Below are 18,231 nucleotides of genomic sequence, written 5' to 3'. Positions count from 1 at the left end.
GTCTAAACTGCTTTTTCTAACCAGCCATGACCAAACAGATGTGGCTGAAATACAGTGCCACACTGTAAAACATGTGGGGTTTATGGAAGACTTTAAGGATGTATTCCAGGGATGGGCTCCTGACATGTTTTGTTACCACACCTGCAGACCCCCTAAGATCCTGGATGTACTGGGGCTATAAAGGTCTTTGGGAAGGGAAAGTACAAGAAACAAAAAGGCCAAGCCAAGGGTGTAGATCAGCTCTGTGTTTGAGAAGACTTTGAAGAAGTGCTAGCACTGCCACAGCTTCTGCAGCCAATAAACCTCATGTGGTTTGTCTGAGAGGTTGTTGCAAACCACAGAGGATTTACTACATGCAGGTGCATGCTAGCATTTCTCTCTGTCCTCTCCACAAGAACTGTTGAGCTGCTCTTAATCATTCCCTGCTACCTAAGCTGGATGCTGTATTTCTGGCTTTGGGCCACACTGAAGACTCCAATCCAGGGTAAAATGTAGTGAATGAGAAAGTTAGGTTTAAATTTACCACCTTGAACACATCCTTAAGAGAATGTTAGCCCTTTACAATGTCAGTCTTCCGAGAACGCTAAAGGAATATTCTTAAGAAGAGAATTTAAAATAGTACTGTATGGTCACTGTTCTAAACTGAATTTGAAAACAAAGTCAATCAGTGGGACTTATCCAAACAAATTCCTTCTGAAACAAAACTGGAAGAAAGCTTAATTTATAGCTTGTCTATACAGGAACACTCAGAAAAGTTAAGATGAATCAACCTAATCCTTTTACAGTGCAAGACCACTTCACTTCTGAACAAAAGTGTGCACACAAAGTTTTAATGCGCTTTAATTTATGCATGTTGGCTGCACAGCTTTAGTTGATTCATTTCAACTGTCTTCTGTGCCTATATATATTATATATATCCTGAAAAACTAGTTCTAATTCCAGTTCTGATTTCAGGGCCATCATTTCCCCTCATGGCATTCAATGAACTCCTAGTGTTGTGAATATTTATTCTAAGAAAACAGGTAATTTTCAAAACTGTAAATATAATGTTATGTTTGATCATTTAAAACCATGAAGTCAGGAACCTTAAAGTTGTAGCTCTAACACCACAAAGTCATCTTGCTTACCCACTGCTTGCTGGTTAACTGTAATATTAGATTCGCTTTTTTAGTTCACTAACCAAATGAACCTTCACTAATTTTTCCCAAACAAAATTCAACTGTTTTGATGCAAGAACAAATATGAAAAATGTCAGCCTCAAGAGACATTTTTTATTTGGAAGTAGACATGTGCCTGGAAACACATTTTTAATTAAAAGACTACATTAACAATAATTTATGATAGAGTTTCTGTAACAATCATGTTATGCCAACAGAAAAAAAAACCCAACAAAACATTTAATCCAGGACAGGGCAAAGAAGTGTGAAGTCTGAAATCATTAGTAAAATATCATCTGCATATTTGTAGAATGCGTGCTATGTGACTTAGAAAAGAGAAACCCTACTACAACTTGCCTCTAAAAGTACCATGGCAAAGGTGTACACAGTGGTGAAACCCAAGCTAAAATAAAAAATCACTTCCAGCATCACTTTCTCAACCGGTAATACTAATATTAGAACTTACATTGTATAAAGAAAGCAATGAGCTGAGGTTAATGCCCTCTGAAGCTGGAAAGAGATGTAACTGTCTCCTGTCACTTAAGAAAATATAAAGTTATGTTCCTTTATGAAGTAACAATGGACTCCCAACCAAAGCACAGGCAGATCTCACTGTCAAAAATAAAGACTTGCACAAGGCTCCTTAGAAATTACGTGAAGAGGTTTTACTAGTTATTGTCTGAATAAAGGTAATGAAACAGAAGCAGAGGTATATGAGTACATCTGAAAATACCAAGGGAACAGATAGAGGGAAGAAATAGAAAAAAGCCAATGACAGCGTGAACAAGCACTGGGTGCGTGGTTGAGGAAGGCTGAGGGAGCGGGAGAGCTTTCTGAGCTAAGACATGAATGTTGGAAGGACTTGGAACTGCAAGTAAAGACAGTCTCTCATTATTTGATTCCTGCTGTGTTCAGGGAAACAGGAGTTTGTCTATCCTTTGTGCATAAACGAGATCACATCAAAGAAACCCCTGATTGTTCCAGTTAGGAGGATCAGTTGGTGATAACCTGCAAGGTCCTCAATATTTGGCTAACTGCTTGGGTTACAGGCAAGTGGGTAACAGGAATATTAGAGACTTTGATCCTGTTAACAGGCTTGCTTTTCAACAAATATTCCCATGCAGATACTTTTTTTCTCTCTGATCTGCATTTGTCAAAAGCCTTTTTGTCATTAATCAGAACCACTACCAAGAGAAAACCAGAAGGTCACAGATATTATTCATGGAATTTAAAGTTTATGTCATATGCCCTTCTTCAATGCTTTTTCTTGGGGACAGAATGTTTTAGCTAGTACTTTTCCAAATGAGTCACTACTATCTTTGTTTTCATGCTGCAGAAGCTGCTAATTTGGAGTTACAACCCTCTTCCCCTCCCCCCCCCCCGGGTCTAAAATAAAATATTAATATTACAGTATACTGAAAATGGAAAGATAGATGTGACATTTTGCTGCAAGGCCTCTAAAGCTCCTATTCGCATTCGTTTGAGTATTTCTTTGCAAGTCATTTCCAGTGGGGACCTTACAACTGAAATATACCATCTAACTTTAAAAACCTTCTCAGCTTGTATTAAGACAATTTGTTCCATTTTCTTCCACACCCTTTAGTCTTGCATGATGAAACAGTGAAAATTCAATAGTGCCTGCAACAGTTTTTACTATCTGATGTTCTGTTTTCTCAATAAAAATAGCTAAAATATAATGGGCTAAATCCTGTTCTCATTTACATATACCTTAGATGTTAGTAACCTTAGAGTTGGACTCTGTCCTCTTTCAGACTCAGATCCTACCTCTTTCCTGACATGAAATGCCCTAGATTCAGCTGAATAAGCACCATGGTTTTGCTGTACAGGACAGTCAGATCAGAGAATGAACACTTCACAACAGTGTGGAGCAAACTGGAAACAGAGGAAAATGGTTAGTGGGCTCACTACTTTGTTAATCCAAAAATCCTTACATAGAAGGACAAAATGCTGCACTCAGAGAAGAAGGGGCCAGAGAGATACTCCTACAGCCCAATAATTTAAGGAGATTGTGCTGGTGCTGACCACCTTGAGGAAGCGGAAGGGAATACTGTTTTCATCCTTCCTGGAAATCCTCAGAGCAAAGCTCATATCCTCTGACTTGGCACAAACAACCATGACCAGCTTCAGTGCACTAAATCCCACAGGCATCAATAGGATCTGCACATGAGAAAAAAAGGGTGAGATATGGCTGTGAATTCCTAATGTGCATAAAACAGGTACAGGTTGTAGTGGTATTTGTCTACAGGAAAAAAAAGAATCAGGACTCGTGATAGAGGTGATATCTTTTTTAGACCAACTAGATATTTGCAACAAAAAAAAAAAGCTTTATTTGCAAGCTTTTGGGCGCACACATCCTCTCTCAGGCATAGGAAAATGCAAAAATTTCCACCTAGCAGAAATTTTACAATCTTTGCATTCTCCTATGCCTGAGGTAGGATGAGTATGCCTGAAACCTTGCAAATAAAGAATTTTTTTGCAAATATCTAGTTGATCTAAGACAAGATATCACCTCTATGAGTTCTGATTCCTAATGTAGATGAAATGCTTTTGATACGTTTGTAATTGATCCTGTATCAACCTTTCTTTCCGACTTAGGATGCTGTACGCTAGTTGACCTTAAATCTGTTTTAAGTCAATTTCATTAAACCAGTGCAAGACCATGTGCAAACATTCTTTCTTATTTCTATACTGGCACATCTATTTCAAGTGCACATCACATGGAGGCCTCTTTTCTTTGGCTGGACAGAGACCGGTTAACTCCAAGCCCTCAAGGGTTACAAAAATAGAGGTGCAAACCTTTACAGAATATGTCCTCCATGCCTGCATCTTGTTTTGTTTTTCACATATTCAGAATGTTTTGTTTGCTCTCAAGACAGGCAAAAGATACATCATCCCTACAATATTTTCACGTGCACCAGAGGCAGTTATCATCCAGAAAAAGGACAGAACTTTACAGAGATTAATTTTAAGCTATTCTTCATGGAACCCATTTTTTTCACTGTTTCCCTCTCCTGCCATTAGACTGGTAAGAATACCAGAGTTTTTATGTGCATATTTTCTTGTATATTTTCTTTATAACTCATCATTGTGTAGCAATAGCCTGTACAACACAATTTGATATTATTCCACAGTATGTGACTGGCTAATAAAATATGTGATGGCTTGGAAGACTCAGAGCCCAGTTGTGCCTTCCTTCCTTGTAGTTGCTGGCCCACTGAAGTCAATACACAGTAGCATGACTAAGAATTGTAGAACCAGGCAGTTTGTTTTTGTTAGTTCTTTTACTTTAAAACATTTAAGGCAAATTTTGGCAGAAAGGAAAATACCTCTCACAATGGAAGCAATATTTAGTTAGTGTTTTGTCATCTTTTATAAAACACACTAGCTATGAATCAGAATTTTGCACTGCAACATCAGGACTAGAAAGATGGTGGCAGACGGTAGAAGCTGGCCATCGCAGAATCTGGATCTGTAAGTATCAAGAGTCCTCTCAAGCTCTAACCTCAGACACCATTCACAAACAACAGGATAATTTAAAAGGATCAGTGGACACTATCAAAACTACAACAGAGGGATTTTCTGAACATTCCATTATAGTGGAGCAGGTAAAATGGAAAATAAATCCAAGATTAGGTACGGAGAAATGGCCAGTGTTCTAAAAGGGAACTGAATCCTCTGATCGTCTTAATTCTGGGGAAAAATACTGGTGTTACAACTGACTGATTTGGAAGATTGCTCCACTTATTTCACCCAGGAGATTTTCAAAGGCAGATGGGGCTTAGATCCCTAAGCTCCAGCCATACCACATGTTGTATTGACAGAATGAGGATCACTGCTGGCTATACTTGAGTTCACTGTCATTCTGTTTTAACTTGCAACCTGATACAACTAGTGGCAAATTATTCCAAATTCTACCACTGGTGTGTAGCAAGATTATTAAAAGTACCAAATGACTCTGTTTCTTTTAAAAACGCTATTTGAAAAAAATTGCATCAAATCAGTTTTCTACCCTGCCCACATGTTTTGGAAGCGGACACCTAAGCATATTTCATATCCATGGAACACAGAATGCTCTCTCAGCTATAACTAAGAGAAGTAGATCTGAACTCCACACTGATGGATGAGATGGATACAGAGTTCGAGATTGCCACTAATTAGAGTTCTGCAGTTCTCATCACAGAAAAAGAATTTAGCATACAATGTGATTATAAAGTCAAGTCACCATTATAATTTTATGCATTTTACTGTGTGTACAAGTGGTTTGTTATAGAAATATGAACCTTTTAAATTAGTTCCTTTCACAAATATATTGTAAAATAGCTAGAAAAATGTTAAAGGTCAGTATTAAGTGTTCTGATTATCGGCTGCACGAGCACCAAAATTATACATACAAACTGCACCTAAAAGGCTGTTCCTGATCTTCCATGCTCAGAAAAGAAGGGCTTTGGTCAATTAGGGATTATTTCTTTGGTGAATGTCCCCAGATAGTGTTCAAACATTCTGACTTGTTGTGGTCTTTTTGAGTTCTTTGAGACAAAAGAATTTCTGCATTATTTTTCTGTAGTCAAAAAACAAATAAAATTAGTCTTTGAACTGGGGTGCCTTGAATCTAAAAAGGTTGAGAACCACTGCACTAGAAAAAACTGGAAGGGTGGCTGAAAGGGGCAGCCCACACTAACATTCTGTACACGAATGCACGGAGCCTGGGAAACAAGCAGGAAGAACTGGAAGTCCTTTCACAGTAACAGAAGTATGATGTGATTGGAATAACAGAGATTTGGTGGGATAGCTCACATAACTGGAACACTGTCATGGATGGCTATAAACTGTTCAGGAAGGACAGGCAGGGGAAAAGAGGAGGAACTGCACTTTATGTAATAGAGCCATATAATTGCTCAGAGCTCCAGTATGAAACTGGAGATTGACCCTAATCCAGAGACTTTCAACAGGCCTGAGGAGAGAGCAAAAAGGGTGAAGTCATGGTGGGGACCTGCTATAGACCACCAGACCAGAATGAAGTGGTGGATAAGGCTTTCTTCAAACAGCTAGCAACAGTGTCCTGATCACAAGCCCTGGTTCTCATGATGGATTTCAATCACTTGGACACGTGCTGGGAGGGCAATACAGCAGTATAGAGGCAATCCAGTTAGTTTTTGGAAAGTGTTGGGGACAACTTCTTGGTACAAGTGCTGGAGCGGCCAACTAGAGGCCATGCTCTTCTTGACCTGCTGCTCACAAACAGGGAAGAATTGGTGGGGAATGTACTATTAGATGGCAACTTAGGGAGCATCAACCATGAGATGATTGAGTTCTGAGGATCCTGAGGAAAGGAAGGATGGAGAGGAGCAGAGTAAGGTCCCTGGACTTAAAAAAAACCCAAACAAACAGACTTCAACTTGTTCAAGGAACTCATGGGCAGGATCCCCTAGGAAGCCAGTCTGAGGGGGAGAGAAGTCCAGGAGAGCTGGTTGTATTTTAAAGAAGCTTTACCAAGAGTGCAAACCATCCCAATATGCAGGAAGTATGGCAGAAGACCAGCTTAGCCTAGCAGGAAACTCTTCAGTAAACTAAATCACAAAAAAAGAAGCTTATAAGAAGTGGAAACTTGGACACACAACTAGGGAAGAATATAAGAGCATTGCTCGGGCATGCAGGGATGAACTCAGGAAGGCCAAAGTGCAATTAGGATTGCAGCTAGCAAGGGATGTGAAAGGGAACAAGAAGGGTTTCTACAAGTATGTCAGTAACAAGAGGAAGATCAGAGAAAGTGTGGTTCCCATACTGAATGGGGAGGCAACCTTGTGAGAGCATGCAGAAAAGGCTGAAGTGCTCAATGCCTTTTTCACCTTAGTCTTCACAGGCAAGGTCAGCTCCCAGACTACTGCACCTGGCAGCACAGTTTGGGGAAGAGGTGAACAGCCAAGAGCAGCAGAAAAACAGGCTAGGAACTGCTTAGAAAAGCTGGACATACACTAGTCCATGAGGCCAGGCAAGATGCACTCAAAGGTGCTGACGGAGTTGGCTGATGTGACTGCAGCGCCGCTAGCCATCATCTTTGGAAATTCATGGTGATTGGGAGAGGTCCCATATGACTGGAAAAGGGAAAACATAGTGCCCATATTTAAGAAAGGGAAAAAGGAGCATCCAGGGAACTACAGACCAGCCTCACCTCAATCCCTGGAAAAATTGTGCAGCACATCCTCAACGAATCCATTTCTAAGCACTTGGAGGAGAAGAAGGTGATTTGGAACAGTCAGCATGGATTTATCAAGGGCAAATCATGCCTAACCAACTTGATTTACTTCTATGAGATGACTAGCTCTTTGAATGCAGGGAGATCAGTGGATGTGGTATATACCTTGATTTTAGCAAAGCTTTTGATATGGTCTCCCACACCATTCTCACAGGCAAGCTAAGGAAATACAGGCTGGATCTGCAAGGTGGATTAAAAAAATGGATGGAGCATCAGACTCAGAGGGTAGTAGTCAATGGCTCAATGTCTAGTTGGCAGCTGGTATCAAGTGGAGTGCCCCAGGTGTCGGTCCTGGGGCCACTCCTGTTCAGTGTTTTCATCAACAGCCTGGAAGATGGCATAGAGTGCACCCTCAGCAAGCTTGCAGATGACACCAAGCTGGGAGTCTAATAGATATGCTGGAGGGTAGGGCTAGGATTCAGAGTGACAGGCAAATTGGAGCACTGGGCCAAAAGAAATCTCATGAGGTTCAACAAGGACAAGTGTAAAGTGGACAATAACCTAAATATGTACAGCAGTGAACAATAAGCTAAATATGAGCCAGCAGTGTGCCCTTGTTGCCAAGAAAGCTAATGGCATACTGGGCTGCATTGGTAGGAGTGTTTCCAGTACGTCAAGGGAAGTGATTATTCCCCTCTATTCAGCACTGCTGAGGCCACATCTGGAGTACTGTGTCCAGTTTTGGATCCCCCACTACAGAAAGGATGTGGGCAAATTGGAGAGAGTTCAGCAGAAGGCAAAGAAAATGGTGAGGGGACACATGACTTCTAAGAGCCTGAGGGAACTGGGCTTATTTAGTCTGCAGAAGAGAAAATTGAGAGGGGATTTAATAGCAGCCTTCAACTGCCTGAAAAGGGGTTTGAAAGAGGATAGAGCTAGATTGTTCTCAGTGGTGGCAGATGACAGAAGAAGGAGCAACGGCCTCAAGTTGTAGCAAGGAAAATTTAGGTTAAATATTACGAAGAATTTTCTTACTAGGAGGGTAGTAAAACACTGGTAAAGGTTACCTAGAGAGGTTGTGGAATCTCCATCCTTCGAGGTTTTTAAGACAAAGCTTTGGCCGGTATGATCTAGCTGGTGATGGTCCTGCTTTGAGCAGGACGGTGGACTAGGTGACCTCCTGAGGTCCCTTCCAATCCTAATTGTTTATGATTATAACGTTCCGAGTAGAATGACACTGGGAGCTGCTACTCATGTATCCCAGAGTGGAGAAGCATGAGACCTTCAACAGGGTAGTACCACTGTTCACTAGACTGTGCCTATGTAATGGGCCACCTGAAACTACTGGCCCATTTGACAACCTAGCAGAGAGATCTCTATGCATTTACAGCTCATATCAGCCCCAGAGAATAATTTGTTGGAAGAGGGCACATAAGTCAATTTATTGTTTAAAATGGCTCCCTAAATTTAACTTTTGCATGATAAGGTAGGGAATGGAAGGTGGCCAAGGACTAACCAAATGAGTGGATGGTCAGCACTAACTGACTGCATGTGGATCCGGTGCCACTGGCATTAATTAGTGGGACATCCAGATATCTGATGACTTAAGTCTTTGGGATGAGTCAGCAGAGAATATCTAAGTCACATGACATGGGAGGAAGGGTAAGACTGGAGACTGATACATGACACAAGGAGAGGGTCCACTGTGAGGCACCAAAGGATTCAGCTTGGCAAAAGGATTTAACTCTTAATAAAAGAGCATTTGATAATTTTTTAACCTTTTTTTTAACAGTACATTTCCAAAATTAATGGGAGGGCTGAACCCTGGTCCAATTTAAGCCTACAGCAAAGTTCCCATCGATTCAACGGTAGTCACCTGAATTTGATTCACAGTTGTAAAATGAGACCTACCATGTGGAGCCACACTTCAGCTCTCTGTATGGCTTACTCTAGTTTAAGTCCAGTCTCAAAATCAACTATTACACTGTTAATAGGAACCCATCAGCTTTAGTGTATCGGGGAACAGATGGGAGATTTTTTTTCTTACCACAGGGTTAGATTTACTTCTGTTCATGTAAGTATATTTTTACCACCATCTTCCCTAGTAGTTATACTGAAAGACAGCAAACAGGACTCTATAAAACTACTCCTGAAAAAGGCTCTCCCTGGGAAATGCAATAAGTCAGCACATCTCATGGATACTGTTCCACCTTCCCCCCTCCAATCAGCACAATCCATTTATGGAACGGCATGGACCAGTCTTGCTTCCCCAACAAAGTAAGGGCTATGAGTATCTTATAGCTCTGCAATTCTCTTCAAAAGTGGAATTCTTTTTCAAAAGAACCATAACCAGGGATGTGATGATAAAAATCAGCATATCCTTAGTTTAAATCACACTTCTAATGAAATTTTGGTCTCCCGGAAATAAATGGTAAAATCCCACTGACCAATCTTTGAGATGAAGGCACCAAACATAGAATTGTTATATGTAATGCACTCTTGTCCATGTCAGAGGGAGATATATATAGTTATAATAATGAGGAATACCCTTACAAATTTTTCATGATAAAACCACTAACTGATGGAATGAGTTAACTGATCTTTTGAGACACAGGTTCAAATATTGTTTGAGTCAGGTAATGAATCAGTAGTTGTAGTCTACTCCTCATGGAGGCTTGTCCACTGTGGGGTCTGGTATGATAGTCAGCCATCTCAGAAGAGAACCAGAACTAGAAGAGTAAGAAGCACTTCCAAGGATGGCTAGCAAAGCAGGGCAGAGTTTTGCACTGCATAACATTTGCTTGGACTGGGCTTGATTTTACCCATTCTAAGAGGAAGGCCTTTCTTTCAGTCCCTAAAAGGAAATCAATCGCTTCATCAATAGGCTTCTGCACAGCTCTTTTCCAACTTGTTAACAAGCTACTGAAACAAAACATGTGACTGGAAAAGAGATTTAGAGTAGATATGTCCCTCTGCAAATGCTCCAGTGAGAAAAGCTAAAACAAGCAAAAAATAAACACTTTCTGTAATAACAACTGCTATACAGGAAAAAGGAAATCACTGCCTCCCCACATTCCTGATACAAAAAAAAAAAAGAAGAAAAAAAAAAAGATACGCGTCACTGTGGCATTTGTCAGATAGATAGTAGCAAGCACCTACAGATCCAGATTTGAGGGACATAGAAGAAGAAAATGTCATCTTCACAGAATAGTTCCTTTACACTTAACCCTATATTTAGCCTTTATGAGGACTCCAGAGTTGGAGGAAGGACACTGGAAGTCAGGGCTTAGAAGAATTCTCTCTTCTACACTCAGTGGAGACTGCAGTTACTTGTACTACTTGCTCTTCAGTGGAACCTCTCTTTGAAGGTATTTTTTGTGCAGTTAAGGGTTGTGGAAGATGAAAAGAGCAAAGCTTCTGAAAGAAAGGACCATCAAATCTACAGGCCAGTGGAGGCAACAAAGCAGAAGCAAAATGCCTTGCCTACAGATCTCACTCGTGGATTCGCAAGCTCAGCACAGCACAAGAGAAGGTCTGGGAAAGAATCATCCACCTTTGCATTGAAACAGAAGTTGAGGAGGGGGAGAGGGAAGCCATTTCTATTCTATGGAAAAATGGCATCAAAACTACACAGAGTTAAAATCATGGTTCATACCTACTTCTGTACAGTTTCTTTCTTCACAGAGGAAAAATATTCAAAATCAATGGTTTCAAATGCAAGGCACAAAGTATATTATATGACTATCAAAACTTATGAATTAGTCCAGCTGTACAGATATAACTCAGCCCATTATGATAAATTTGAACTTGCCAGAAATCACTTCAGTGTGTAGAAATCTTACACAGAATCATAGTGCTCATAGAATAAAGCTGGTTAATTAGAAATTATTCATTATTCGTTTTGGCTAAAACATGCACAATACATAACTATTCATCGGAAAGGGCTAAAGCTTTTTTCTTTTTTTTTTCTTTTTTTTTAATATATTTTTTTAAAGGATAATGGAGTCTAGCTTTGACCTCACCAAGAACCATTAATGGCAATAGCTACTTATCATCTTAGGTAAACATAAAAACTACAATACTTTTATTTTTGCATACCCTCCATTTATACAGTTTAGGAATAAGGTCATAATTCATTAACACTTTTTTTTAACAGTTCTTATTGTACATTTAAAGGTACAGTATCCTGAGGAATAGATGTAAGGAACTTATGTAGAGCAGCGAGTTCTCTGAGGGATCCAGCCAAAGTATGTAGGGCAGGATGGCACCTTATAAATATATTTTAGCAAAAGTATGTGTACTAGCCAGATACCATGGTGCATCAGAAACTTCTACAGCAGTATGTAGCCTAATATAATATAGAATGCTATTGTGAGGATTAGCCATAGTTCCTTTTAAGACAATTTCATAAATGCTTTGTTTAACTGAAGAGTAAGCTTTTCTTTCAGTAAATTCGCCATTTAGTCTTTCACCTCCACAGTAGGCTCACATAAAAGTATCAGTCTGAAACAATGTTTTTAGATAAAAAAAATCTGTTTTCTGCATATTGTTAATAATTTACATCTAAAGTTACAATAATTCTACATAGCATAAAACTTGCTCCATCAAATAATATTAGTTCATTTCCCAGTTACTACTACATTTAGCTGCTACGAAATTACAAAATAAAATCATTTATCAATTATTACAGGAAAATTTCACCTCAAGACAAAACTGAATTTCATGTAGGTTTCCTGTGGCTTACTGCCCTCTATGACAGCGATTCTTAACCAGAGAGCTGCAGCACCCTGGGGTGCCTTGACAGCCTTTCAAGGGTGATGCAGATGCCATGCAATGTTAGTACTGTTAGATGCAGACATGATTCACGTGATAAACCCAGATATTTCAAATAGGAATCCTCAGTGTTAAAAAACAGTCCAACCTGTTGTGGTCTTTCCAAGTTCTTTGCAACATAAGAAAATATTTTCCTCTTATCAAAAAATGAGTGAAAACTAAGAGCTAGCATTTTCTGTGGGGTGCCATGAGCCTAGGGAAGGGTGTCTTGAGCCTAAAAAGGTTCAGAACCACTGCACTATGAAATAATCTTTTTTAATTATAGAAAGTCTGATTTAAAAATCATATCAGTGTTTAAGCACTAAATAAAACACCATAACGTTACTGTCTAATTTAAAAATTAAAAGAATAGAAACACTATAGTCAAGTTTAAAGAACTATTTTAAAACAGCAGAGAAACATTAACATAGTCAGAAAAAGATAATAATTTGTCTTTTTTCTACTAAACAATATAAACAAATCTTATTGCTTTTCTGCTAAACAATATCAACGAATCATCAAGAAGATATGGAAACCAGTCAGCAGTAATATGGCAAATAGCAAAAATATTGTGTAAGCGGAAAACAGCAATGTAGGTGATGATTACACGATCTGGTAGGCCTTCTTTTGATACCTATATCCTATTTTATATGTAGTCAAGGAAAAACAAAGTATAAATGCCCCTTTATTTTTCACCTGACATATGTAAGGTCAGCAGAATTTGGCCCATTATTGTCATATTTTGTTTATATATGACATGTATAGGAACCACCTCTTAGTAGGTTTTATACCACTGTACCCAGCTCAGTGGACCAGAGATCCACTGAGCTGGGTACAGAGGTATAATACCTACTAAGAGGTGGTTCCTATACAATACTTTTACTATCACAACACCTGCAATCAAATGTTGACTGTATTTTTTAATTTGAAAGTGAACAACACCTCTCATAAATACACAGAAATTAAATGGTAAGATTTAAGAAAAATAAATTAAATGAATTTGAAAACCATTTAATGTAATGGAAAAAGAATTTCCTTTAAAAAGCCAACTAAAAAGGAAGTCTAAGAGCTGTTGATATTTTCTAAGATGATGCTTCAAAAATGGCCTCTGGAGTACCACACAAGATTATGAAAAAGGAACTGCCAAAATAAGGACACATTTATTACAGGGTACAAAATACTGAATGGATGTCTCAAATCATTGAACTCACTGGATTATAAATTATAACAGTTCAGAGCATGTAGAATCCACAGGTCTCCTAATCTCTTTTAGAGTATTAATCATCTCGATCTGGAGAGACTTCAAATCATGTACAAGGTTTATTCCCACTCTCACAATATATTACTGAAACAGTTTGAATGTCACAAATAAATGAAGGTGTCATTCAGAATCATCAGAATTAACAGAATCATATATATTGCATTATTTTAATTGTGAGATGTTTTTGAAGCAATCAAGGTCCTTAACTATATGAAAATGTTATGAAAAATAGTCTCACTAGGAATTTCTGCCATTTCAAATGAAAACTTTTGACGTTTTCTACTGAAAGGTCCATCTTCAGAACAGTTCTAATCATCTCCTAATTATGTGTTTGCAGTTCACCTCTCAGCATGAGTTCCATTATAACTTAGATGGAGACAACACGTGAAGCTAAAAATATACTGGTATTGGAGGGTGTTTAACTTTAACCAGGAAAAATATACCACTTTCATACCATACCTTCAGCAAAGGCTGTTCAGGACGGTTGCAATTGTCTGATGAAAACCGCAGACAGTTTACTTGAATTACTGGAGTATTTAAACATACTGGGAGACAGTTTATTTTTGAGTTAGTCCAATTTAATTTTGTGGATTAAATTAATTTTCTAACATGTTCAGACTGGATTTATGAAGAGAAAAGAAATGCATTTATACTAGGTGAACATAATTCAGTACTGAGACATACAGTCCTCTACCGTTTTTATTTATTTTTGAGGGGCCAAACATTTATTTTTTTTTAAAACCAGGATGCCTCTCAAACAGGAAATTTGGATTCAATCATCAAATCTGTGTTTTAATGTATGTAGGTCAAATGGATGAGTCTACTCTGATGAAACAAAGAGATCAGGAGTAATGTAATTTTAGTCTGTATAATTTTATAGTGAAGACTACAAGGTAGGTTTTGAAGATGTCATTGACTGTAATACAAATCAATATTAAATACTTTATACAGGAAGCACACTTTCATGAGATGGTCCTTAAGGCTCTCTCATAGGATCATGGATTTCTGGGATCCCACCCTAATTACTAGTGCAAGCTATTACAGTTTATCTCCCTCTTCAATTATTTACAGGGGGAAAAAAAAAAAGAAAAAGAAAAAGAGAAAGAGATAAGTGACAGTGCATTATTGATATTAAATGTAATATACTTGGTTACTAACTTACTAATGGTATATAAAAATCACTAAGGTAAATGTTCCTGTACAAAAGTATTCTTTCACCTGTGAATATTTATTATTCATACAGCTAAGTGTTGGATGGTACAAAAGGCTGCCCTTTAGGCACTCTGCACTACATTATTTAAAAAAGGTGCATTAAACATACATCACATCTAAAAAGTAGTGCATTGATTACTCCAGTGTTTAAACAGCATCAGCTTAAACAACTACAGTACTTACACAAGCCATCATCACTTGAAAGTCTTTGAAAACACAGATTAGACAGGTAAGAGAAAACCAGTCATTTGATGCTGCCATTTGAATACCTATCAATTTCTGCTTACAACAAAATGCATTTCAATGCCTCATCACTTGCTGACTTGTAAACTATCTCCTAATTGTCAAACTGAGTTTGTTTTCCCACTTCAATACTATAAATTAGGTTTTGCCCAACAACAACACAGGATATAAAAAATGAGAAATTCTGGTTTAGCAATTCCCACACAGCCAATGAGATTTCAGTTTGCAAAAAACCCAGGCACGATTATAACCTCCAAAAGAAAGTTCACACCCGGCACCCACATATGATCCTGCTGTGATTTGGGCGGAGTGACATTGGTGGTTGGAGCCGCTTACGCTAAATGTTCCAGACAGCTGATGCAACCACCTCTGCGTTTGCCAGTTTGCAGCATGATGCTTCTAGAGCAGGGAGACTGGCTGCCCTTACAGACTCCGGGGGGAGGGCGGGGAAAGGCGGAGAGAGACTTCAAACCAGCCCAACAACAACCAAATGGGAATAAACAGTTTATCCGCAGTCCCCGGCCCACTCTACAGACCCGGACACACCTGCGGCTCGCTTCTCAGATGCGCTTGCTTTTTTTTTTTTTTTAATATAACCTTTGCAACTCAACAGATTCAAAACCAACCCCCCACCCCGAACCAAGGCAACGCAAACACTACAGCCAGGACCGGGCATCTGCAGCTGCCCGGCTCCCTCCTCCCAGCTGAAAGTTAGTCACAAAGCGCTCCCGGGGCCAGCACCAGGGCAAGGCCTGGAGGTGAAACTTTGACTCTTTTTTTTTGCTCCCCCCGCATCAAATGAACGTGCAAGAGCTGAAGGAGACGGCCCTGAATCCCGAGGAGCAGCGCGATGAAGCTGCTCAGGGGTTGCAGAAACATGTCTCTCCGCCCGGCCGCTATCTACCAGGGCTGGGGGGAAGGGGCAGCAAGGCCGGCGAGGAGGGTGGGGACACCGCGGGGAAGAGGAGAGGACGCGGCGGGGGAGGGGGAAGGGGAGGGCCGAGCCCCCGCGCCCCGGCAGGGAGGGACCCGCGGCGGCGGCAGGAAGGGGCAGCCGCCTCTTTCCTGCTTGCCTCGGCGAGCGCCAGCCCGACCCCTCCCGCGTCCCGCCCCGCCCCGCCCCGCCCTACCTTGGCCTGCAGATACTGGGGGTAGTAGTAGGTGGCGTACTGGGGGTACATCTGCTGTTTCCACACTTTGCCCATGAAGCTGGACGTGTCCCTGCAGCGCGGTGCAGGGCCGGGGGCACTGGGGGGCTCCAAAGCTCGCTCCCGCGCCGCCGCCGCCTCCTCCTCCTCCTCCTCGCCGGCGCCGCCTGCTCCTCGCCCGCGCGCAGCGCTGCTTCTTCCTCCTCCCGCTGCCGCTCCGGCTCCAGCCGGGGGGCGCCGCGGAGGGCAGCCGGGACGGGCTCCTGCCCAGCAGCGCGGGGCCGGTCCGACAGCGCCAGGCAGCGGGACGCGGCCGGCACGAGTGAACGGCGGCGGCGCTCGGTGCCAGGCGTGGGGGTGGGGATCGGGGGGGGGGGGCAGGACTGGCGAGAGGAGACGCGGGGGGCGGTGCTTAGCCCCGCTCCGGGCTGGCGGCGGGGGAGGCGCCGGCCCCGCGGGACCAGCACGTGCCGCCGGCCCAGGGGGCTCCCCGCGCGCCGGCCGCGGCAGCCGGGAAACTCGCCGCGTTGCAACAGCCCTGCGCTCGGGACCGACTCCATGTTCCTGCTCACACTCACACTCACCCCTTACATAGGCGGGACCCCCCAACACACACACACACACACACACAACCCAATTACATAGTGCAGGACCCCCCAACACACACCTACCTTTTACGTAGGCAAGACCCCCCCAACACACACACACACTGCTTACATAGTGCAGGAGCCCCCAACCCCCCCCATACCCCTTACATAGGCAGGACCCCAAAACCCCCCACACCCCTTACATAGGCAGGACCCCCCAACTCACACACACCCCTACCTCTTACATGGGCAGGACACCCCCCAACACACACACACCATTTGCATAGTGCAGGACCCCCCAAAACCCCCCATACCCCTTACATAGGCAGGACCCTCCCAACACCCCCCCTTACATAAGCAGGAACCCCCCAACACACATGGGACATGAGGGACCCCCCCCCAACACACACGCAAGGCACATGCAGGACTCGTCTCTGTCTCTTTCTTCATGCACACCCTGCACATCATGCAGGACCTCACTCACACTGCACACCTCTCTCTCACATACCTAGCACATGCAGGACCACACACACGCACTCAAATTCAAATGTATTTGTATTCATATTTCTCACTCTTTATACACAGCTGTGTGCACTTCCTTTCATAGCATCTGATGAAGTGAGCTTCAGCCCACGACACTGCGATTGCGCACATGTGGGACCTCACACAGAACCAGCACATGCAGGATCTCCCACACGCACAAGGCACATGCACGACCTCACTACAAGGGGTCAGCTTTGTTTCATCCTTTGCCGGGTGTGATGTCCTCGGCCATGCACCAGCTTCAGCATGGAATCGACTGTTATTCTGGGAAAGTATTTTGGCTTCAACTCTCCCTTGCAGGCCACAGCCCCTGTGCTTCTTGGATGATGGGGCTGCAGCGCTAAAATGCAGACAGACAGAAAGAAAGAAACCTGGCTACCAATGTCTCTTGACCACAGCACGCCACTATGACCCAACATGTGAAATGAATGGGCATCATAGCTACGTCTCTGGTGTTAACAAACAGGGCAAGGTTAACATTCACCCTAAGTAACTACAAGTGTGTTTGTCTCATTAACATAACCATTTTGGTTCTCTCACTAAAGAATTTCTTGGAGCTTAGAGCAAGTGATACATTGTAACCTGCTCTCCTGTGCAATAAAAACACTTCTGCTGGATGGTATTTCCTTCTAGCCTGTCCTTCTACCTAAAGCTGCACTGATTTTAATCTTAAACAGATGTCACTTCTTGTCAGACTGTGAAAAGTAAGATTTGTGTGTCTGTCCCCCTCCCCCTCTCAGCACCACCAGGGCTCATTTATTAATTAAGCCTATATGGCAGCTCCATCCAAGCTGCTGAGCATGTTAATCTAGCTAAATGTAGAAATAATGGAAAAGTGGGTTATACCACTTTGGCATGCCATACCAAAGCATCCCTGCACGAGTGCATTTATGCAGCTCTGCATCTTGCAGCCAGCTCAGAAAAGATAAGGAACTCCAAATCCTAACTGGGCATAGGACGGATTTACCTTTTCGCTTCTAAGCCGCAAGTCTGAATGTGGTGCCCTTGGGTGGCGCTGTGGGTATCCCCCTGCTCCCTGGGTTGGGCCCCTAAC

The 18,231-nt window shown here is 41.8% G+C and overlaps 1 protein-coding gene across 2 annotated transcripts in view; it reads right to left on the bottom strand.

Annotated features, from left to right (window-relative positions):
- The window catches only part of RBMS1 (RNA binding motif single stranded interacting protein 1), a 213,718-nt gene extending 197,336 nt beyond the window's left edge, over positions 1-16,382 (bottom strand). Inside the window, exon 1 of one of the 2 annotated variants that reach the window (XM_014599471.3) lies at positions 16,030-16,382. In XM_014599471.3, coding sequence (XP_014454957.1) covers positions 16,030-16,104 — 75 coding nt within the window. In that variant the 5' untranslated portion in view covers positions 16,105-16,382. The remainder of the gene's footprint in view (positions 1-16,029) is intronic. The other variant, XM_019480351.2, reaches the window with a different exon arrangement.
- Positions 16,383-18,231: the final 1,849 nt, after the last annotated feature.

This window comes from Alligator mississippiensis, chromosome 4, assembly GCF_030867095.1.
Source record: "Alligator mississippiensis isolate rAllMis1 chromosome 4, rAllMis1, whole genome shotgun sequence".
NCBI lineage: Eukaryota > Metazoa > Chordata > Crocodylia > Alligatoridae > Alligator > Alligator mississippiensis.
This window is presented reverse-complemented; position numbering and strand designations above follow the sequence as displayed.